The 25,265-nt window shown below is 38.6% G+C and overlaps 1 protein-coding gene across 1 annotated transcript; it reads left to right on the forward strand.

Moving 5' to 3' along the window:
- The first annotated feature begins 622 nt into the window (after positions 1 to 622).
- Positions 623 to 25,265, forward strand: LOC122306170 (flowering time control protein FPA). The gene is made up of 4 exons (XM_043118610.1): positions 623 to 866; positions 1,184 to 1,495; positions 21,118 to 22,319; positions 23,795 to 25,265. Exons 1-4 carry the CDS (start codon positions 864 to 866, stop codon positions 25,029 to 25,031), a joined length of 2,754 nt encoding a protein of 917 aa, XP_042974544.1. The 5' UTR covers positions 623 to 863; the 3' UTR covers positions 25,032 to 25,265.

Below are 25,265 nucleotides of genomic sequence, written 5' to 3' on the forward strand. Positions count from 1 at the left end.
AGGAGGGAACATCGAACACGGGGGCGTTGCAAACGGGGAAGGCCAAAGGGGGAGGAAGGGACTCGGGAGGGGAGGGGAGGGGAATCAGGGGATCGGGGGGGTTATGGGTTAGGGTTAATGAAACGGCGCCGTTTCTTTTAGATATCCGATTATATAATATATAATATATAATATATAATATATAATATATAATATATTATATATATATAATATATAACCGGTGCGGGGCGGGGGAAAAACGGACTAGGGGGTTTGTTTCCGTCCCCCGCCTCCGCTAGGGGTGGCCATACGGGCCGGGGGCCCCTGCCCCGGCCCTAATGGTGCGGGGCGCCCCGTACCGCCCTATGCAGGGGCGGGGCGAACGGGGCGGGTCAGCGGGTTTGGGGGCCCCGCTGCCCACCCCTACCGCATTATCTTCTGACTTCTTAAAAAGAATTAAAAAAATAATAAAAAAAATTTTTAAATTTGAGATAAAAGTTTTAAATTTTAAGATAAAATATTAAAATATTATTTTTTAATATTATTATTATTTTTAAATTTAAAAAATTAAAAAAAAATAAATTATTTATTATATTTTATATAAAAATTTGAGAAAGTAATAATAATGAGAGTTTAATCTGCCAAACCGAACCTAATCACCACTCAATCCCAAACCCTACAACTTTCTACACTTTCTACAAGAAATTCGTTGTGGCTCTCTCTGAGCCTCTGAGATAGCAACCGAGGGTCTCTGAGACAACGATCCTGTTATTGCTCCGACCCTTTCAAATTTTCTCAGCAAACCAAGAAGAAGTTAGGTTTCATAAATTGGAAATTGGATTTGGTGGTGCTCCTCCCGTTACAACAAACATCACTGCAACACAATGGTAATAGTTATTCACTGTGAAACTAATTTGCTCTATTTTGTTTCTCTTGTCTCGGCCATCAATTTCATTGGAATCAAAGCGAATCTCTTAGCCTTAGGGTTTGTGCCCTTATTGAAGGCTTCTTAGGCTTTCATGTTTCGGGCTTTTATTCATGCTTACTCATTTTATTAGTCACTTGAATTGGCTACTGAAACTGACCTAATCAAATCCACGTTTTCATACTTCTTCTTTATGGTTACAACTGCAATAACAGTTCCATTTTTTTGGAGTAGCAATTATTTTATTTATTTATTTAAATTTATGTGTTGGTATTTTAGTCGGGCCGTGGAGGACGGGGCCGATTCCGAAGGGCTTCGAGATTTGAAGACAATTTTGGCAGCCGCAACATCAGTAACAAGAATCCGCCCTCCAGACACCTCTGGGTTGGCAACCTTTCCCACGCCACACTCGAGCACGACCTTAGCCATTATTTCTTACAGTTTGGGGAGCTCGAAAGCGTTGCTTTCCAGCCTGGCCGTAGCTATGCTTTCATTAATTTCAAGAGGGAAGAAGATGCCTTCGTCGCCATCAATGCACTTCAAGGGTTTTCCATTGCCGGCAACCCTCTTAGAATTGAGTTTACCAAGGCGGTTAGTCCTGCCCACCCCCAGCTACCTTTTATCATGTCTGTTACATTCTTAGGCACGCTTTCTTTCTCCTTAAAATATTGTGTGATACGTGTATGCATGTATCTATGTATACTTTTACACAGTTAATATTTCAATTCATTTCGTCAATATCAGGGCCCCCATATATAGTACCCACCTTTCATAGTTTTCAAGCAAGAGCAATAGCAAGAGAAATATGACTCGTTGTTAATCTACTTATTTGCATAATCTAACCAAGGCAATGGATGCACTCCATCATGTACACATTATGGTTAACAACGGTGGCACTCTCCATTTAATTGTCCATTTAAACGGAAATTACTAAGCGATATCGTCAAGTTTCACACTCCAATGCCGTGTGCTTATTAATATCAGAAGTCTTAGGTCTTAAATGCCAATATGAAGGCTTGAATGTGCCTTCTATATCACAAAAAGACGAGGCATGCAACTTATTTGGCTTTCTACTTTCTTTCTTGTGCGCTTACTCGTAAGAGTTTCGAATTTGGTCTGGTCTCAGACCCTCAATAGTCTAAAAATAAACACTAAAAGAACACATGCAAAGTGTTCATGGGGAAATTCAAAAGAGGAAAAAAAAAAAAGATGAGGTAAGAGGCAAAGCGGCCTGTCTTCTAATTTTCCAATTCATTAATTGTGGCTATAGAATGAGTGTAATATATATTTTTTTGATAAGTAAGAAACTATATTGAAGTGAATGAAACTAGGCGAAGCCCATGTACATAGGAAGTGTACAAAATGAGACACCTAATTACATTATAGAAAGCCGAAAAGAAGACAAAATCTCATGAGCATTCGCTCCCTTTACAATAATGAGTAATATATTTGGACATATGAAAATAAGATATATATATATATATATATATATAGCAGCTGCATGGTTACCTGAGAAGTATGTGCAATAACAGGAAAAGTTTTTTCATCGCTGCTGTTTAGTGTTGAAACCACATACAAGCTTGAGAAATCAAGGTTTTATTCTAGAACGGAGTATGGCATTTTTCTGCACCTGTTGTCCCTTTAAATTAGTAGTTTATAAATAGACCATAGAAAATGAGTTACGCCAACCAAAAAAAAAAAACAAAAAAAAAAAATGAAAAAAAAAAATCTCCCTTTGCCATAGAAAATATCATGCTTGCAGTTTAATGGGGGAAATTTTCATAAAACTGATATAGATCATCAAATTTAGATAAAATTTATATAATCTAAAAAACAATTATTCACAATGTTTTTAGTGTTTAAAGTTATTTTTGATTTAACATTTGGCTTTTATCACAAGGACCCCATATGGGCAAAATGCCTTTGGAGGAGATTGATCTACAGTTGTGGGTTATAGCATATAGCATAGGACAATAGATGGTGCTCTATCTGCTTTTTCAGATGGGTAGTCTAAAATCCATTGAAATCCATTGACAATTGCTATATGTAGCATTGGAAAGTTTAGAATTGATTTTCGTTAGAAGAAGGTCGTATAATTATGCTAACAATTGACTGTTCTCCTTTTCAAAATCCTTCAATATCAGTACAACTAGATTCCTGAGAGGAAGGCATGTAAGTTTCATTTTTCAAGTGGCTTGACAGTGGAGGAACTAAAGTTACAAATTATCATGATCCAGTAGTGGAATCTTGTTTCGAGTCTCTCAGTGCATTTGAGAAGTTTTTCACATGTTCTAGCACAAGTCCAATGAATCTTCCATTGGTATTTCTTTCTACCTTTTGATATGCGCACATTTTCCACAATACAGTAATCTGAAATATCCTCTTGGTCCAGTAAAGCTTGAATTACTAGACGAAACAAGGTCTTTGCATTTGTTAACCAGCCATATTCGGTGGTTCCACATCATGAATTTCAATTTGGATTGCTAATCTCTATGCACATTAACATATCCAAAAGACTTGCAGAGGGTGAGAGGCCATAGGATCATGGTTATATACTACGCTAGGGTTAATCTTCTTTAAGCATGTCCATTTTAATCTGCCAATTGTGGTAGTGGTCACATAAAGTTTACTGGTTTGTCGGGCTTCGCCTAGTCTTTTATTCATATTAATAAAATTCTTATGTATCAAAAACAATTTACTGGGTCATGATGAGTCTGCAGCCTATACTGGGTCTACTGATGAAATATTCATTTGATGTGGCTCATTTAAACAAATTCAAATCTAGGTATTTTTTTTATTTTATATCAAAAGGTAAGGTGACCAAAAAAAAAAAAAAAAAAAAAGTGCAAAATGCAATGCAAGTCGGATGTAATATGAGATGTAAGAAATTCTGGCTTCATATCCATTGGTAGCAATTCTTGGTAAGAGTAGAAGATTGTATGAGAAAGATATGGGTGCTTCATGTGTTAAATAACTAAATGATTTCCATCCTTAATTACTATCATAATTTAATAAATTGCAATTGTGAGGTAGCCTTGGAGCATTTGTTCTTTGACACATGCTGAAAGTTAAACAAAAAACTCATATGAGTTGAAACAAAGGGTGTCCACCATTCAGCATAAAAAATAGCTTGAGCAGACTGATCTCTCTTTTATATATGAACCTTGAGCACTTCACTAAACTTCCTGATTCAAAAGAAAAAGCATCTTGTCTGGAAGAAACTTATTACCGGAGTCCCAAATAGTTGCCTCGGGGAACTGATATGATGGAAGCCCACTACCTTTACCACTAATGATCAACAAGTGAGAGAATCCTGCAGGTCTTAATGCTTTAACAAAATTGTTGTTTGCCACTCATAAGACTTGTCTTCCAGTTTAAAAACCTTTCATGCTTTTTTTCTATATGTTGGAATTATCTTTCGTTTTAAAAATTTAATTCAATTGTGCCTGAATTGAAAAAGGTATGGATTCACGTATACATGGGAGAAACAGCTCAAAAGGTTCTGTTGCTTCACTTTTGCTACTAAGTAGTGCAGTATGTACATTTTTCGTGATTGTATGGTGTTATATTTGGGAATTGCGGGAGGGAGTGACATATATGTGTGTTTGTAATGGCCTACTGCATCTGATGATTTTGCTGCAGCATCTAAAATGTACCTCATGGAAATAGCATTGGGAACTCTTATTAGGAAGCTTCTTAGATAATGTGCTCTATCTTTCGGTTGTGATGTTTGAGCAGCTGCTGAATAATTAATTTTCTTTAATGGGAATTGTCAAGGTGGGGGAAGGAGAAGTTCTTTTCTACCATTTTAATATGCTTTATGAGAGTTTTGGAACTCTTTAGGAATTGTTGAGATAAGTTTTATTTAATCAAAAAGGGTGTGATCTTAGTCCAGAAGAAGCATACAAGAGATACACTAAAATGCAGAAGGAAATAAATATAGGAAATCCTGAAAAGTAGAAGTGGGAAAAGCATTACTGTTGTGTACCACAATCCATTGACCCACTGTGTTAAGAAAGAAAAGACTTGAGGTCCAATAATCAATTCTCACAATCTTTAAAGCTATGCTCAATTCGCTCTCACCAAATATGTCGCATCATACAATGGGTTATTGTCCAAAGTAATGCACCTTGATGACTATTGAACTGTCCTTTCTGACATGTTGGAAGATCCACTGGTCGAGATGGCATAACCCAATGTAATATTCTATAGCAAGTATGGAAGCCTACGTTGTTTTGGAGGGAAAAGTCCTTGCCTTTTATAATGATTCTAAGAGGTTCTAATTGTAGCAATGACTAGTCATTTTAAATAATAGGCCTAAATCCAAATGTGGCTTGAGTCTTCCTTGGATCGTTATAAAAGGTATTGGAGAAAACCCAAACAAGAAGTGTGGGGTTTAAGCCATGCCATTTATGATAGAATGGCCTGACAAATATGCAAATATTTAATGGATGGAGATTGTAATACCCCGTAATGAGTATAGGTAGGTGGTGATGGGAATCCTACATTACTTGGGAGGGAGAGATTCTTGCCTTTTATAATGATTCCAAGAGGTTCCAGTTATAATATTGACTATTCTTTTTTGGAGTATAGGACTAGTTGTGGCTTGGACCTTCATTAGTAACTACACTCAATCTATCTTGAATAGGACAGAGATGGCTTTCCTTGGGTTTCTAATGATATCCACTTCCTAGTCATTAGCTTCTCTAACAAAATTAACACACCATTAAAAGAAATTATGTGATAGTTGACAATGTTCCTCTCCATAAGCATCCGTAACACTTGCAATGCTGAATTTGTTTGGGAAAGTACCTTTCAAGGATTGATTTTTACACTGCACATTATGCTAGAAACATATTTTGGATCCATCACTACCAAAAATCTAGTAAAGTGGGTAAAATCAATCCAACCCCTTCTAATGTTCATCCAAAGGCCAACCCCCAATAGATCCATAACCTCATAAGAACGCCAACCTCCATCCAAACTCCCATACTTTATCTCCACTAGTACAAAGGCTCTCTCTTTTATAAGCATAATGCCATAGTCACCTTCACAAGAAAGTTTGGTTGAACATAACTGAATTTGTCACCCCTAAACCACCTTTTACAATTGACGAACACACATTGGACCACTTCACCAGATGGAATTTAGACTTTGTCCTCATGCCTCTACACAGAAAATCTCATTGTATCTTTGCTAGACAAGGTGGTTTAGGGGGAAATGAACTGGGCTTACGCCCATTTAGGCCCAACGGAATACCCATTTCAAAGTGGGATCTACATCTACATCTGGGCTCATGACAACACTAGCACAACGGCCGGGGGTGTCACTGACTCCTCTGCCAACAAGGTCTGTGGTAGTTCCCAGCTACATCTGTGCCGAAAATCTTGCACCGATACTGACCAAGAAATAAATACAGAGGGCAAGGCACGATGAACTATTGGGAGGGCCAATGCTCTGTGGGATGTCACAGATCAATTTGCTGGTGACCTCTGGGCTGCCTCCTATCACCATGACTGCGAGGTTGACGTCTCTGATGCTGGACACTGAGATTATGTCTCAATGTTTGGTAGATGTGAGGGTAGCAGTGTATCTGGGAGGTTAGACGCAAGGGGGAATATCACATAAAGGGTCTTTGGAGAGTTCTGTGTAGGAGATTGACCATAACATGGTACAAATTACTATTCCAGCGCCAGAAAAAGACCTAGCAACTGAGACAATCTGTTCTGTCATTTCTAAGAGTATGGCATCAATGGGTGAAGTAAAAGGAACATTGGTGAGGAGTTACAACAGTGTGAGGAAGCTAGATCCTAGTTAGCTTCCACCCGTTCCAGTGATGTTTCCCTGCCATCTTGATAATATGGAAGATAAGGAAGCTGGGGATGATCCTATCCCTATTTGTATTGTTCCTCCTTGTTCATCCTCAGATTGGGTCATTCGAAAAGTGGAGTAAATTCAAAATTGTGTAGGGATCTCTTGTGAGGGTTTTGAAGATCAATTCAAGGCACTCCTAGTAGCAATTGAGGTAGGTCACTACCACCAAGGTATGGGGTCTAAAAGAAACAGAGAATTGAGAAGGCTATCTTGGTCTATTAATTATGAAGGAAAGGAGGGGAGTGGAAGCCGAGGTAGGAACAAAGGGAGGGCTGTAGCTATTGATAAATGAAGCCCAAGCTTCTTGTTTGGAATGTAGGGGGTTGAATGAGATAGGTAAACGCCTCCGAATAAAAAATTTGTTGAGACAATGGAAGGTAGACATCATTTGTTTGATGGAGACTAAATTGAGTTTATCACAAGAAGTATTATCTGGAGTATTTGGGGCTGTTGGTACATAGGCTGGTCATATTTAGCTTTGAATGGGGTGTTGGGTGGGGTCTTGGTAATGTGGGATAAAAGGGTGGTGAGGATCTCGATGAGTGTGTAGGGGAATACTTGGTGGGGCGTTCGTTTAAAAATTCTGAAGATGGTTTTTTGTGGGCCTTTGCTGGGGTTTATGGTCCTAATTTGGATAGCGAGAGACGGTTATTATGGGAAGAACTCGCAAGATTGTGTACTTGGTGGGATGTCTCAAGGTGCATCGGTGGGGATTTCAATGTGACAAGGTTCTTGAGTGAGAGATCGGGGGAGGGATGTCAAAACTATGCAATGGTTGAATTCTCTGATTTCATATTCAAGATGAATCTTATTGACATCCCTTTTGTTGGGAATACTTCTACATGGTCTAACAATCATACCTGGTCTAGATTGGATAGGTTTCTTATATCCCCATCTTGGGAGATGCATTTTTCAGATGTATGCCAGAAATGATACCACATATATGTTCAGATCACTTTCCTATATTATTGGATTGTGGAGGTATCCAAGGAGGATGAAGGTACTTTAAATTTGAGAACACGTGGTTAAAAATTGATGGGTTTGTGGAATTGATTAGACAATGGTGGAGTTCATACCAGATATAGGGCACTCCGAGCGCTATTTTGGCAGGCAAATTGAAAGTTTTGAAGAATGGTTTGAAGTCGTGGAATGAGCAGATATTTGGCAATTTATAACTCCAAAAGAAGACCTTACTACAAGAGTTACAAGGATTGGAGGGTGTAGAAGTAGAGAAAACCCGCAAAAGTCAAGTCATTTCAGAGTTAGAAAGGGCAATTCTAATGGAGGAGATTTTTTGGAGGCCAAAGTCAAGGGCATTGTGGCTTAGGGAGGGGGGTAAATGCACAAAGTTTTTTTGTCAGGGTCGCAGACTCACATAGGAGGAATGATGCCACCAAGACCCTGACCATGGATGGTTTTGTTTCTTATGACCAATCAATTATCAAGGATCACATTGCTGGACATTTTGAAGAGCTGCTTGTGGAACCTTTTGATTGGAGGCCTAGATTAGATGGTCTATATTTGGAGGCCATTGATCAAACAATTGTGGTTTGGCTTGAGAGACCTTTTGAAGAGGAAGAGGTACAACAGGTAAGTAGGAAAATGAATAGAGACAAAGCTGTGAGCCCTGAAGGTTTTTCTATGGCATTTTTTCAGACTTGTTGGGAGGTGGCGAAAGAGGATGTCATGCAGGTTTTTCATGAATTTTTCACTTTTGGGAAATTTGAGAAGAGTTTAAATGCTACATATATTGCACTTGTCCCCAAAAAGGTTGGTGCAATGGAGGTGCAAGATTTTCGTCCTATTAGTCTTGTGGGCTGTATATACAAGTTAATTTCAAAAGTTCTTGTTAATAGGATGGTCATAGTCATGAATAGAATCATCTCTAAGTCTCAAAATGCATTTGTTAGAGGTAGACAAATATTGGACTTGGTCCTTATCACTAAAGAATGCTTGGACAGCAGGATTAAATCAAGAGTCCCGGATATTTTATGCAAATTAGACATGGAGAAGGCTTACAACCATATTAATTGGGAATTCCTTTTTTAATTTGTTGATGAAATGTGGTTTTGGGGAGAGATGGAGGTTGTGGATGAGGCATTGTGTGCCAATAGTTCGCTTCTCGATTTTGGTGAATGGTGACCCCGTGGGATTTTTTAACAGTTTGCGGGGGTTGCAATGAGGCAATCCATTATCACCCTCTTATTTATTATTGTCATGGAGGACCTAAGTAGAATGTTGTCGGCTTTAGTTGAGGGTGGTTTTTTCTCAGGTTATTCAGTGGGGGGTACTAACCAGGGCTCTACCATTATTTGCATCTTTTGTTTGCAAATGACACACTGTTGTTTTGTGAGTTAGATCGAGGTCATATCCAATATCTAAAGGCTATTTTGCTTTGTTTGGAAGCGGTCTCCGGCTTAAAAGTAAATCTCTCTAAATCTGAGCTGGTTGCTGTGGGTAACAAGCACAATGTCAGGGGGTTGTCCAACATATTGGGCTCTATGGTTTCTTTGCTGCCTATGAAGTATCTTGGCCTTCCGTTGGGAGTATCATCTAAAGCCTTACTTATCAAAAAAAGAAAAAAAGTATCATCTAAAGCCAAGACTATTTGGAATGAGGTGTTAGAGAAGATAGAGTGAAGGTTGGCTGGGTGGAAAGGTTGTATTTGTCTAAGGGGGGTCAGATTACCTTAATAAAGAGTACACTCTCAAACCTTCCCACATATTTCTTGTCATTATTTCCTCTCCCAGCTAGTGCTGCCTTTCAGATCGAGAAGTTCTAATGAGATTTTCTGTGGAGTGGACTTGGCGATGAGTTTAAGTTTCATTTAGTTGGGTGGGACAAGATGTGCTCTCCAATGAGGGGTGGCGGATTGCAGGATAGCAATTTAAGGGTCTTCAATAAGGCTCATCTTGGGAAATGGCTGTGGAGATATAATTATGAGAAAGAAGCTTTATGGAAGGTGGTGATAGATGCTAAGTATGGTAGTATAAGGAGGGGTTGGTGCTCTAATGAAGTCAGGGAGCATATGGAGTGGGGCTATGGAAGCACATCCGGAAAGGTTGGAGGTCTTTCTCTAGCCCCACTAGGCTGTGTATGGGGGATGGCAATAGAATTAGTTTTTGGCATGATCTTTGGGTTGGAGATACGGCTCTTAAGGATGCTTATCCCTCTATTTTCATAATTGCACAGGAACAAGATGCTTTGGTGGTTGGCTTGAGGGAAATTACTAATGGTTCACAGCAGTGGAATGTCAGTTTCATTAGGGAGGCTCATGGTTGGGAATTAGGTGTCCTTGTTGAGTTCTTTAACTTCCTATACACCATTGGACCTGTTGATACAGTGGTGGATAAGTTGGTGTGGCTGCCTTCCAGCAAAGGAAAATTTCCATTGGACCTGTTGATACAGTGGTGGATAAGTTGGTGTGGCTGCCTTCCAGCAAAGGAAAATTTTCTGTATGCTCTTTCTATGAGGCTCTCACTACTCAAGCTAGTAATCACTTTCCTTGGAAGAGCATTTGGCAGAGTAAAGCGCCTCCTAAGGCTGCTTTTTTTGTTTAGACAGCATCCTTAGGGAAGATTCTAGCCATTGACAATCTAAGGAAACGTGGGCTTATCCTCATTGATTGGTGCTGTATGTGCAGAAATAGCAGTGAAACAGTGGATCATTTACTTTTACATTGTGAGTTTGCAAGGGTCACATACAGAATTACTTTTTCAGTAAAGTGGGATTAGCATGGGCTATGCTGGGGAGGGTGGTTGATCTACTAGTTAGTTGGAGAGGGATCACGGGGATACCACAGATTGCAACTATGTGGAAGATGGCTCCCATTTGTCTACTTTGGTGCGTCTGGAGTGCAAGAAATGACTGAAATTTAGAGGATTGTAAGCGCTCATTGGAAGAGGTTGTTTTGTTTTTTATTTTTTTCTTCTCTGGAAGACTTTATTTATGTAGGCCATTGTTATAGACTTAAATGGTTGCACCTTCCATGATTTCCTCGTAACCGTTTCTAGTTCTTACCTAGGTGTACTCACATGTATACATCCTGTGTACTTGGGCTATACTTATTTCTGTATTAATAAAATACCTTCTTACTCATTAAAAAAAAAAAGAAAAAATCTCTAGACAGCTGGAAACTCCTACAGGGAGTGGAGTTAGACATAATAGGCTGGAAAGTTGAATAGCATGCTCTTCATGAACATAATTCTACCACCCCTCAACAAGGACAACGATTTCCAACTAGAGAAGCATCGTTTTGTCTTCTCAACGGCACTGTTCCAAAACATATTTGGCCTTGTAGGGAGCTTATAATGGAAGAGCAAGATAGGCAATGGGTGAGGTTGAAACCTCAAAACTGTGGATATCTATCACACTAGCAGCGTCCTTTTCCTCTTTCTGTCAATATTGCCAATTCCCAGAATACTAATAATGTACCCTTGTGCATATAGCTGCCCAACTACTTTATTCATCTGACCTCTTTAACCACTTCCACATCTATCGTATTCGAGAGAGCTTGCTTCTTGGTGGAGCATTTAGCAATGCCAGCAGCCTGGTGAGGGCTGGCTGTTTGGGGACAAGTTAAGGTAGGGTCTGCTGGGCTTGCTTCTCATGAGATTGGGTGAGGGAATCGGAAAGGGGCTCATAAACCGGGCGGACGGGGACCATTGAAGAAGTGCCTAGACACACCGCAGCCACTACTTTGACTCCTTTTTTGCAATTATGAACTCCACAGAACTTTCTCAATTCCAACACAACTTATCCTTTTGGAGCTGATGTAGCAAACTACACAAGCCTCCCGACAAAGCCAACATAAATCCTATCCAAAAAAGAAAAAGAAAAGGCAGTTTAATTATGGTGGTGTACCAGCAGCTTGTTATGGAACTTCTAGTTCCATTTGAAGCATATAGATCCATAAATGGATTTGTATGTATAGCCACTTCAGTCGTGCTCGTAGTTTCTCGAAAGTATCTTTTTTCTGGGAACATGGTCAACCAGAAATTATTTGCTGGGGATCTCGGCAAGGAGTTTCTTCCAAGTGTGCCTCGGGTAATTCAAGGGAAAAATCTCCCAATCTGATGACCCGTAGAGATTGTCTACAAACAAAAGATGAGACATACCAACCCCTACTTCCTCCCTGACACTGGTGGAAAAGCCTGACAAGCTGCCCGCCGATATACACTGTTGCAGAGATCATCCCACTCAAAGCCTCCATAACAATAACAAAAAGCATAGGGATAAGGGTTCTCTGATTCTTTTTTTTTTTTTTTTTGTTTTTGATAAGTAGGAAAATTTATTAATCCACATAATTAGGCATAACCCAAGTACATAAGAACTTTTTGGTCAGATCATTGTACAAGGTTATGTCGAACCAATCATCTAATGCTTTTCCTTGGAAGTGTATTAGGAGAAGTAAAGTGCCCTCAAGGTTGTTTTTTTTGGTTGGTTGACATCTCATGGGAAAATCCTGACTATAAATAATTTGAGAAAGCATGGTATACTTTTAATGGATTGGTGCTTTATGTGCAAAAGGAATGGTGAATTGGTGGACCACTTTCTTCTCCATTGTGAAGTGGTAAAGGTTCTGTGGGATGAGATTTTTGATAGGCTTGTTATTGCCTTGGTGATGCCTTGGAGGGTGGTGAATCTATTGGCTTGTTGGAGAGGAAGTTGGGGTAATCTTCAAATTGCGGCTGTTTGGAAGATGGTGCCATTATGTCTTATGTGGTGTATATGGAATGAGAGGAATGTAAGATGTTCTAAAAATAGAGAATGTTTGCTGGGAGGGTTTAAAGATTTTTTTTCATACATTGTTACTTTGGGCATCGGCTATTGTATTGGATGAGACTAGTTTTCATGATTTCTATGCTGCTCTCTCCAGCTTCTAGCTTGTAATTAGGTGTTTTATCTTGTATACTCTGTGTACTTGGGCTATGCCTAATTATGTGGATTGATAAATTTTATTACTTATATAAAAAAATAATTCTTGTTTGCAAATTACTTATCACTCATCTGATCTCAATCTTCTATCAAGGCATTCATTAGAAGTGAGGACTGGGTCAAGAATTTGCCTACCTTTGCCAAAGGCAATTTGGGAGCTGGAAATCACCTATGTCAAATCCGATTTTAAAATCTGTTTTGGAGAACTTTGGCAATAATTTTATATACAACACAAAGATTCTTGAATATACCATATTCAGAATATTGAGACTAAATGAAAATGTGGAATCCCCTTCAAACAAAATCTTTTTGTAAACAATATTAAAACAGCCAGTGAAAGGAATGCAGATGTTTCGACATGTGGTTTGCAGCCCTTGGATTTAGGGCTTGTTTGGCAAACATGAGAATTCAAAAAATTTCTCATAACTTCATTCCCAAACATCACTCAAACACAAAACACTTTTCAATTTCAAATTTTTATTGTTTGCACTAATCATTACTCAAATACAAAAATCAATATAACTTTTACAAACTTCAAAACAAAAATAATATTAAAAAATTATATTGAAACAATTTTTTTTTTAACTTTATCTAGTCACTTTCACAAACTCCAATACAATACTTATTTTAGAAAATACTTTTATTCAACTTCTCTCTCCTTTTCCAAAATTGAATAAAACATCTTCACTTAAATCATTTCACTACTATTCAGAAAATTTTGAGATACTCTAGGCATCCAAACATGCCCTAAGCAGTTATTAAATGATTGAGTATTTCATGAAGCATAAAAGCAGCAGCTTAGAGGGTGCAAGTTTTCGTAAAAAACTTAACAGGTCCCCCCCCCCCCCCCCAAACCCCCCTTTTCCTGGCCCTGAAAAAACCCCAAAAGATAATTTATTTATTGGAAGCTCTAGTGATCTTGCTGCTTGGCAATCTATTCTTCTTATTTATTTTTGGGTACTATTTATGTGTTGTAGAGAGAACTTGTATACTACTAAAATGCAACAAAAATGTTACAACTGTGGAAATTGTGAAAATTTAGGCTTCGAAGGATTTGATTAAGTAGCAATGATTCCCTATGGCCGAGCTAAAAGAGAGTTTCTGCATGTTGTGAAAAGCGCTCCAAGGTACTGCCCCAACTGACTGATTGGTTTCCTTTACTCAACTATGACCTATCAAACACACAAGTTTGTTGTGTTTGTTATGATGTCAATAAACTGTATACAGAATCTGAACTCCTAATGGTTCTTGTCCTTTTGACATACTGCATATAATTCACTTTTCATGCCAAAACCCCTAGGGGTTGGCTCAAGTGGTAAAAGCCTTGGTCTTGGTGGTATGCTTCCTCCAAGGTCTAAGGTTTGAATCCTCTTGGGTACAAACAATCTCTAGGGGTCATTGGACTGGGGGATTTTGAATTAGGCAAGGTGCACTTGTGGGAAACTCCTTGCTGAGGACCTGTGCACCCCCGGGATTATTTGGGACGTTGTTCTTGAACACCCATGCCAAATAAAAAAAAAATACTTTTCATGCTACAGACCATATTTTATTTGCTGCAGAAATGAGTTATATGGTTGTACTTTGTGATACTAGGAAGTTATAACTAAAGAATCCAGTACATTGTGTGATGTCAAATTATTGGTTGAATTGATAGCTTGAAACAACTCAAGGAAGATCCAAGCCACACTTGGGCTTATAGTCCAAATTGACTAGTCAAGGTTACAATAGAAGTCCTTTGGAATTATTATAATGACTAAGAATTCGTCCCTCCCAACAAATATGGGATCTCATTCACCACCTTTCTATACTTAACGTCCTCTTTTGGCTATTCCATCATAAGTGGCATAGCTCAAGTCCTACACTTTTGATTGAGATTGGCTTTGATATTATTTGTTACAACTCAAGGAAGGCTCAAGCCACTTTTGGGCATATACTCCAGATGGATCGGTCAAGATTACAATTGGAGTCTTTTGGAATCGTTATAAAATGTGAAAATTAGCTTGAGCCGTCCTTGAGGGGAAGGAGACCGAAGAGTGAAGGATCCAAATCTTACAAAGCCCTCCGATACATCGTCCCTCCGCCCCGGAAAAGAAAAAAAAAGCAAAAAATCACGCTGGAGCTTCTCAAAATGGGCCGCCACACTTGCTGGTATTGGAAATAGAGATAAAAAAAATAAGTAGGTAAGTTAGAAAGTGTACTCTTTATCAAAGTAATCCTTCTACCTTTTGACAAATACATTCTCTTTCACCTCGCCAATCGCCGCTCAATTTTCTCAATCACTGTATCCCATACTGAAGGAGCCCTCGAGGCACTCCCCAGCGGAAATCCCAGGTAAGTCAAAGGAAATGAGGTTATTTTGCACTCCAACGTTCTTGCTAACTGTCGAAAGTTGGGAACTACCCCAATTGGCACCAATTCTGATTTCTCCAAATTTACCTTCAAACTAGAAACTACCTTAAACCAGAAAAGTAAAGCCTTCAAAACTTGCATCTAATTTTGCTCGGCTTCACACATAATCAATGTATCATCTGCAAACAGTAAATGGAAAATATTAATACTACTATTCGGGGTTTTGATTGAGAAGCTGTCTAGAAAGCCATTTTCAACCATTGCCAAGAGCATCCTGCTTAGAGCCTCCATAACAATAACGAACAACAAATGTGACAACTGGCCTCCTTGTCTCAATCCACGTGTGCTTGGAAAAAAACTCACTGAGACTCCATTTACCAACATGGAGAACTTTGCCGAAGATATACACCATTGAATCCACACCCTCCATCGCTCCCCAAATCCACACCTCCTAAGCAAAAGAAGTAGGAAGTCCTAGTTAACATGGTCATAAGCTTTTTCCATGTTGAGTTTGCACATGATCCCTGTGTTCCCAGCTTTCATTCTACTATCAAGGCATTCATTAGCAATTAAAACCGCATCCAAAATCTGTTTTCCTTTTACAAAAGCATTTTGAGTTTGTGTAACAATCTTTCCCATCACCTCACTCAATCTATTTGCAAGAACTTTGGATATTATCTTATACACTCCATTTACCAGACTAATAGGCCGAAACACCTTGATCTCTGTAGCCTTGACCTTTTTAGGAATCAATACAAGGAAAGTGGTGTTAAGACTTTTTTCAAAATTTTCAGCCTAGAAAACTCCCGAAAAACCTTCATAAGGTCCTCCTTTATCACTTCCCAACAGTCTTGAAAAAAACCCATAGAGAATCCATCCGGTCCTGAAGCCTTTTCCCTAACCATTTTCCTCACTACTTCATATACCTCTAATTCCTCAGAATCCCTTTCCAAGCTTGACATATCGCTTGTCCCGATGGTATCAAAGTCCATCCCATTCAGTGGAGGCCTTCATCCCACTTGCTCCGTTAATAAGTTCTCATAGAAATCAACAACATGATTGTGGATTACCTGCTCGTCTCTGCATTCCACCCCATTAACTTTCAGCATCTCAATGTTGTTATTTTTCTGATGTGAGTTTGCAATTCTATGGAAAAAACTCGTGCTTTGGTCTCCTTCCCGCAACCATAATGCCCTGGACTTTTGATGCCAAGACATCTCTCTCTTCTAATAATATCAACTCAAGGAAGGCTCAAGCCACTTTTGGACGTTATAAAAGGTATTTTTTCCGTTTTGATTAGTAAAGTTTATTTATTTATAAAAAAAAAAAAAATGTGAAAACTTCTCTCTTCCAAGCAACATGGGATCATATTCACCACCTTTCTATATATCTTATACTCAATCTGGTCTATCTCATAACTTCATTTGAATGATCTCATTTTTTAGATGCTTATATGATCTTGTGCTTATGTATATTGAGAAGCCTGTGATAAGCTTGATGGGTTATAGAAGTAAAGGGGCATATAATAGGCAGTTCGCACGCTTTATCCCATAATTCATATTTGGTATAAACTTTTAGCGGGTGAAGGGACAGAATCCCTACTATGGACGTGATTCACGAACACCGGAATTTGTTGCATTAATTGACAATTCTTAGAAGTGTAGGAAGATATGGGTTGGTTTAAAAGCAGCATTGGCACTGCTTAGTGTAAATTTGTGGTCATGGATCAATGGTGTCCAAGTGCATTTCTGATGGTGGGAGGATATCCTACTGCAGTTGACATCCTAAGTTATTAATTGTCAAAAAAGGGAAAGATATCCCAAGTTATTCTTCTCTTCTATTCAAGATTCAAAACAAATAGCCAAAATTCATAAATGTGGGTATTGGGAACCAAATTCTGCTTCAATGTTATTAGTAATCTGAATATTAGGAATTAAATGTTTTAGTGACATGGTCTATGGCATGATCCCGTTGATGCAAATGCGGGATCCTGCTACTTGTGGGCCTTTAGTTACAATGAATAGATAGACTGATCAAGCAGGTAGATGTTTATCACCCATCTTCATATCTTATTTCCTTCCCTATATTAATATAAGATGAAGTCAAGAATTTTCATTATGGAAAAATCTTTGGTTTGACAATGCTGCTTTCCGAACTTGCTTTTCCTCCTAGGTAACAAGTTTTCATGGGTAACATAATTTTATTCTTCATGTGAGCCATTTTGGAATTTTAAGTCTGCACATGTAGTCAGTTGCTTATTGTAAAAAAAAAATAAAAATAAAAAAATTTGTTTGACTTGATTACATTGAAATTATTTTTCCATTTATTGGAACTGGCAGAACATTCTTTTGTGGTCTTGCATGGCTATTTTCGTGTCTAATTGATCATCTTTGGCTTGTTTCAATTATATGTCAAGACATTTTGTTTGCCCATTTTCCTCTTCTGCTTTTGTATTGATATTTCGTAGGTGGTTAGAAATTGTTGCTGGATGTTGTGCAAGCTTGTTGAAAATGATGTACATGATTTTCTTGTGTCCTCTATAGCGACCTAGATAGGTCTTATCTTTTGTATACCATCTTGGGCTTTGCCTATCCTTATTAATACTACCCTTTACTTATCAAAAAAAAAAAAAAAAAAGCTTGTTGAAAATGATAGAGGTACCTTTGTTGGTGCTTGGAGAAATTATTGGGATTTGGTGCTTGTGTTTGTGTATGTCTTTAAATTACATTCAGTGCCTATTGGTGAACATTTTGAAGCAATGCTTTGAATTGGTAAAAATATAATTGATATTAGTGAGGAAAATAGGCGTAGCCCAAATACATTTTTTTTTTTGTAAGTAAAAATTAGAAATATGCAACCCCAAATACATAGGATGTATACAAGAGAAAACCGAGAGCTAGAAATGATACAAGGAAATTGTGGAGGCTAAGCCATTGAAATCTATAGCAATTGCCCATAAAATAAAGTGTTGAAGAAGCAGCTTTTGAGAGTGTCCATGGAGCGCTCCATCTCTTCAAAGTTTTAGTCATTCCTCTCCCTCCAAATGCACCACATAATGCATGTGGGAACCATCCTCAAACTCCAAATGCAATCTGTGAGATGCCAAATAAACTTTTCCAGCTAGCAGATCGACCATGCCGCCAAGCATAATCCATTCTATCTTAACTCTACCTAAGACATCGTTCCACAAGGTCCTGGCAACCTCACAATGAAGTAGCATGTGATCCACTGTCTCCATTCTTCTTTCATATGCAACACCAATTAATTGGTAGAATTCCACATTTCCTTGGATTGCCCATGGTCAGGATCTTTCTCAATGAAGCTGTCCATACAAAGAAAGCCACCTTGAATCGCATCATAGTCCTCCAAATACTCTATCAAGGAAAAGGATTGTCATCGTGTCTAGAGATGGCCTCATGGAATGAACATAATCTGAATTTCCTCTTCCTAGGGAATCCAAAGCATCTTATTTCTCTCCTATTCTCTTACTTCCATGGAACACAGTACTTTGAAGAACTAGAATAAAACCCCAACTTTCCATTTCTGAGCCACCCTGAGGAAATTGACATTCCGTTGCGGAGAATCACTTGAGATACTCAATGCCTCTGCCACAGATGCCTCCTGATCTTGTACAATCCTATAGACTGCAGGAAAGGTGTCTTAAGGGCCCGTTATCCGCTCAATACATCGTGGCAAAATCTGATCCTGGAACTGCTACCCACCATGAACCTTGTATTAGTAGTATAACCCCCATCCACTTCTAATGTTCTTCCAAAACCTCACACTGTATGCTCCGTGTACCTCATTGGAACACCATCTCCCCATGCTCTATCATACTTGGAATCTATCATTGCTTTTGCAGTGCCTCCCTCTCTTGGTGATTGCCACACAATCACTTCCCTAGAAGTGCTTGGTTGAAGGCCCGCAAGCTTCAAACCCCTAGGCTGCCATCTGAGATTGGTGAACAAGCCCTGTTCAAGTTAACGAGGTGAAATTTGAATTCCTCCCATAATCCACTCCACATGAAGTCTCATTGAAGCTTCTCAATATGATTAGCCGCTACAGCTGTTGTAGGGAACAAGGACAAAGTATGTGAGCAGGTTAGAGTGGTGTTTTGATTAAGGTAATCTGCCCACCTTTCGGCAAGTACAACCTCTTTCAACCTGCCAACTTGCGCTCCATCTTCTCAATCACATCATCCCAAATGGCCTTAGCCTTGAAAGAGGCATCCAAGGGAAGGCCCAGATACTTCACGGGCAGGAAGGATGCTTTGCAGCCCAAATTGCCAGCCAAGCTCTGTATATTGTTAGCATGTCCGACTGGGGCCAATTCGGATTTTGCTAAGTTAACTTGCCTGAGACAGCTTCAAAGCATAAGGGAAGTGCCCTCGGTGACTGAATAGGTTTTCAATCTGCCCCGCAAAAAATCAGTGTCATCTGCAAATAATAAATGAGAAATGTTTAGAATGCCACTGTTACCTAACAAAACAAATTGTTGAGAATGCCACCACTCCACACTGCAGCTGATCTTGCAATCCGTTAGTTATGTGTTATTCATGGTAGGGTAGCAGATTTTTTCTCAAAACTTTCATTCATAAGAAGGTTTCCACTAATTATGAAATTAAAAATGTGTGAGTCCATTGTAGAGGGATTTGGAAGATTAAGTGGTTCTTTTTAATTGCATGAGCTTCGTGTCAATTTGAGTTTCAGAGTTTCTCCATCTCTCTTTTTCATTTTGCAGTGTTTTGTGTGTATAATAAACGAATTCATTTCCAACCAAGGAGGTAATTTCTTTGTTCACCCCTTTCAAAGGGGAATCAAGGAAAACCATAGTCCTGATCACGGTTCGTTTACCAAGAGAGTGCATTGCTTGTTTGCAAAGAAAAAATTCCTTCAGCCCTTACTAATTTTTCTTTAAGAAGGGATGAAGGTACTCATCAAAAATAGAAGGGGTGAAAGTATCATTGCTGATGTACTTGTCGTGTACATCACCAGTTATCTTCTCTCAGTCCTCGTTGGCTTTTCCATTAGTGGCTCAAGTATATGAAGTAGATGTTAAATTATTATATCCACTCCAGGGGAACAAACAGGCAAACCTTTGTCCTGAAGACGGTTCCTTCATTAAATGAGGAGGATGCTTGTCTTGACAATGCCAAAAGGGTGCTTAATTGTTCCCTTCAGTGCCTCTTTAGTTTGTTTTTTTCTTTTTAGTTTGTTTAAGGGTGTTACTGAATTCGTCTGAATTGTTTTGTTTCAATCATTGCTTTGCCTTTTCATTGGTGGTTTACACAGGCTAGACTTTTGTCGATCTTATAACTGTTTGAAAATGTCTCGTTGTCGATTTAGTTTTTTAAATTAACATTGACTGTATTTGAGTGGTCGTATGGCATTCTTGGGCTTGATATTGTAATATTGCATCAAGATATCTGACATTTAAAAAAACAAAAACATGAGGGTTTGGTGTTTCATGTATACACTGAAATAGTCCTTATTAATTTGGGTGCTTTGAAGCAGAAACTTATTGAAAGAGAAAACAACGGTGGATTATGTTGTATGCATAAAATACTGGTGAGACAGTTGACAAAGTTATCTTATTACTTAGTTGCTAGGATTTTTTGGTGCTTGGCCAATAAAAAAGGTTGCTAGGACATTTTGCTCTGTGTGTGTTCTTTTGCCATCCTATAGAATCCATTACTTTTCATGGTAAAGTAGGTTGTGATGGTTGCCCCGATCAAATTATTATTATTATTATTTTTTTTTTCCGATCAAAAAAGTAGTTTGTGATGGTTTCCTTGCCAGCTGTCCAGAATATCTTCTGATAATAATTGTTACTTGCACAGTTGCGTGATACAAAATTTACTAGACATTTCAATTTTCATACTTCACATACTTGAGGTCCAGTTCCAATTCCTTTATTTTTAAACCATCAGTTCTATGAAGCTTAGTGGCAATTTTTTGGTCTCCTTTCAATGTGTACTGAAGCATAAAGCGAACTCCACTGCTTGAAATACAGGTTGGTTTTGCACTTGAACTTGATAAGATTTTTAATCACAGGATAAGCCATCAACACCATTACGTGATGAAGATTACTCTCAGCATCATGATGGGCATTCAGCATCGAGAGGATCTCCTTTCTCCCAAAGGGAGTTTAGAGCACGACATGCTAGTCCTGATCCTTTTTATCCTGAAAAGTTCAATGGGAGCGACAAAAGTGTGGAGCCAAGTTCGGTGTTATGGGTAGGGTTTCCAGCCTTGTTGAAGGTGGATGAAATGATCTTAAGGAAGGCCTTTTCACCTTTTGGGGAGATTGAGAAGATTACTGCATTTCCTGGTCGCAGCTATGCCTTTGTTCGATTCAGGAGTGTAGTGTCAGCTTTCAGGGCAAAAGAAATTCTTCAGGGAAAATTATTTGGAAATCCCCGTGTACATATTTGTTTTGCAAAGAGTGAAACTGGCTCATCCAACGGTGCAAGGAGCTCAATGAATGTCCCCCCTTCCCCACATTCCAAGTCAAACATTCACCTGGGATATTCTGGGAACCTTCGGCAGGATAGGAATTTTGGGAGCTTATCTGGAGATCTTGGCATAAGATCTCAGTTTCTTCCTGATTTGGATGCTGGAGATTCTGATGCCCATGGTTTTAAGAGGAAGCGTACTTCATGGATGGGTGGAAATAATGCATGTGAATTGGCAAGGTTTGGAGATGTTGGGTCTGATTTAGGACCACCACATGATATTTATGAACATCGCGATAGTTCTACAAGAGAGGGGCGCGCTCCGTTATCTGATTATCCTGAGGATCCATGGGACTTATCAGAAGATGTTAATTTCTTTCATGGAGCCAAGAAATTGAAGACTGGCCCCTTTCCACCCGAGAAAGACCTTCCAGAGCATCCTTTTTCTGATCTTAAACAAGAGAAACATAGGTTGCCAAAGGTATTCTCTGATTTTCCTCGACATGAGGTCTTCAATAAAAACTTTGAGGCTGTATTTCATGTGAATAAACAGAGCCCTGATCACACAAATATAGCTGTACCTCATGGAGAAAGGAGTGATCAATGGGGAGAATCTTATGATAGTTTCCAAGTGGGTTCTGGTTCTCTACTATCAAAGCCTATTGAGAAAAAAAGATTCATGCCGGAATCGGATCAGTCTTCTCTGAATGAATGGAAATGGGAAGGGACAATAGCGAAGGGAGGAACACCTGTATGTCGTGCTCGCTGCTTTCCTGTGGGAAAAGTCCTGGACATCATGTTGTAAGTAATAAATAAAGTTCATAATTGGAGATTTCAGAATTAGTTATCGTGATAAGTTTTAAACAGCACTAGGAATGTGAAAAGGGCTTCCTGTTGCCTGTTGCTTGCGGCTTTGACATCGGCTAGTTAATTACTTCCTCTTACTGCTTCTTCTGTCTTTGGTTACTTAGATGCTCTGATTTAATATTATCTTAGAGAATGCATTAATTGATATTTTCTTCTTATTCTTTTGGCTGTAAGTACTGTGTTCATCCAATTTTGGCGGTGCCCCATAGAAATCTGTCCTGCAGGTCATCTGAGTGTTTAATTTCTATAATTTTTCTAGCTGCATTACATACTGGTGCATGTTTCATACAATAGTATCATAATTAACTAACTCTGTTGCATCTTCTACTTTCCCTTCTATTTCTCACCTGCCAAAGTAACTCATTGGTGCTTACGCTTTGGAAAAGTCTTGCCTACCAAGTTTTCATCAGCCTAAATAGTTTTTCTCATCATCTTGCATCATCTGTTATTCTTTACTGTCTTTGTTTTGGTGCAATGTTTTATTTCTTATACTTTTGTTTTACTTTACCCCGAATGTTCTCATCTTGGAAGAATTAGGTCTTTCGTAGGTTCTATTTAGTTGCAATCACAACTTTCCTCCAGCATAAGTGAGTTTTTAATTACATTATGAGGTACCGTCTTAGTTATGGATTAAAAAAGAAAAAGGAAAAAACTTACTGGTCGAACTGAATTTTATTTATTAGTTTTTCAGGTTTCGTTGAATTCTCAACTGTTTGTCTGAATTTGAGCTGTATTTTAATCAATTAAAAAAGACCGTATTTAAATTAATTTCCTCATTTGGCCCAATCTACTGAATTTAGAGACTTTTCTATATAATTTATAGATGATAAAGAGTTCAAAATATCTGGATATTAATGAATAATTTTTTTTATATTGTATGTTGTCCGCAATTTAGATGGACTTGCTTCAGTTGCTATAAGAATAAGATGAATTTGTTTCAGATGATGTCTAGAGAATGGAATGTTGCAATCCTATGGGGTTAATTGTATGCAAGTTAGTCATTTCCTTCCTAAACATCATTCAAATGCAAACACTTTCAAACTGATCATTACAATATTTTCAAACTAATTATTACAATTTTTTCAAATTTTCAAATAAAAAACAAAAATTTCAACTTTTTCAAATCTCAAAACAAAAATAATATTAAAAAAAAATTCTAATAATATTTTAATTTTATAATATTTTTTATTCGACTTTTTCTCTCTTTTTCCAAAACCTAATAAATACTTAACTCAAACTATCTTACTATTATTTACAAACCATCTTACTACTATTCACAAAATTCTCATCTCATCTCATTCCCCAAGCATCCCCTTGAATTCGGTGTACAGCTGCTCATTTTTTTCTCCTTTTCACACCTAGCGGTTGGAGTCCCACTAACTCACCGTTACAATAATATTATGATGCAGGCCTGAATTCTTAGACTGCACTGCAAGGACTGGTCTAGACATGCTTTCAAAGCATTACTATCAAGCAGCTAAAGCTTGGGTTGTCTTCTTTGTACCTGAAAGTGATGCTGATATGGGATTCTACAATGAATTAATGCATTATCTTGGAGAAAAGCAGCGAGCAGCAGTTGCCAAGTTGGATGAAAAAACTACCTTGTTTCTTGTACCCCCATCAGACTTCTCGGAGAAAGTACTGAAAGTACCTGGGAAACTGAGCATCTCTGGTGTTGTTTTGAGGTTAGAGCATCCTGGTTCAAGTTTTGGGTCTCTTCATCTTCAAAATGAGAAGAAAAATATCAATTCATTGCCCATTAACAGTGATGCACCATATACAAAGCCATCAACAGCCTCACTACCTATTCATCCATTAACATCTTTCCAAGATTTGGGTAAATTAGGAGTTCCAAATGCATCTTTTTCGGGGAATGTGGTTACATCAGCTCCACTTGGATCATTTTCAGGTTCTGCTCATGCTCTCAATGGCGTATCTGACTCTTACAATGAAAACAGGCATGACTATCAACTACATCAAGGAAATCCTATGTCTGGTCAGAATTTATCGTCCCATCATCTGCAGAATTCAATTTCTGGTCCTAGAGATGTACCATCACAAGTGTCCAATTGTGCTGTTCCTGTTGTTCAGGAGCACCATTCATTCGTGCCAAACACAGGGCAAGAAACAAGCTCTAGTCATTATAAAGGTGGAATTTCTGGTATTTCATTATCCGGAAATGGCAAGTCATTTCTTCAGGAAACGCATACTTCAGCTTCTTTGTCTGTGGCAGCCCTGCAACCAGATCAACTAGCGCAGTTGGCATCATCTCTTCTCGGACAGCAGAGGCAGTCAGGGAGCACGTCACATATATCTTTGGGTGATGAGTTTAGGTCAACAAACAGAACGAATGATTCTGAAAACTCCTTAAGAATATCCCAGAAATATGTTCTACAGAATAATCAGGTGAGTTCTGAGCTTTCGACATCTCAGTTTGGTCAAGTTCAACAGTTGCAGCAGCAACAACAGCGGACATCAAATGTGCCTGCAGTTTCTCGCATGATTCAAGGGGTCCAGGGAAATCAGCTGCTTCAGAACGGTAATACGCAGAAAGAAGCAGAAGCAGATCCACAGAAACGACTGCAAGCGACATTACAGCTGGCAGCTGCTCTTCTTCAGCAGATCCAACAAGGGAAAGGAAGTTGACCGGCGTAGGAAACTGAAAAGAGTTTCAATACATTGGCGTCCTCTGTTACTTGAGAAGATGGTTATGGAGTGGAGTAGCTAGAGTCTGCTAGACTAGAAGCTGATAGTTTCCTTGCCTGCTTTTTTGTATAAAAATCATATGTAAATATCTTTTCGGCTTTCTAGAATGGTCAATGTTAAGATAGGTACATGTGTTTCGTCTGAATTAGCTATGCCATCATTAATTTGTGTTCA

The sequence above is a fragment of the Carya illinoinensis genome, chromosome 4, assembly GCF_018687715.1.
Source record: "Carya illinoinensis cultivar Pawnee chromosome 4, C.illinoinensisPawnee_v1, whole genome shotgun sequence".
NCBI lineage: Eukaryota > Viridiplantae > Streptophyta > Magnoliopsida > Fagales > Juglandaceae > Carya > Carya illinoinensis.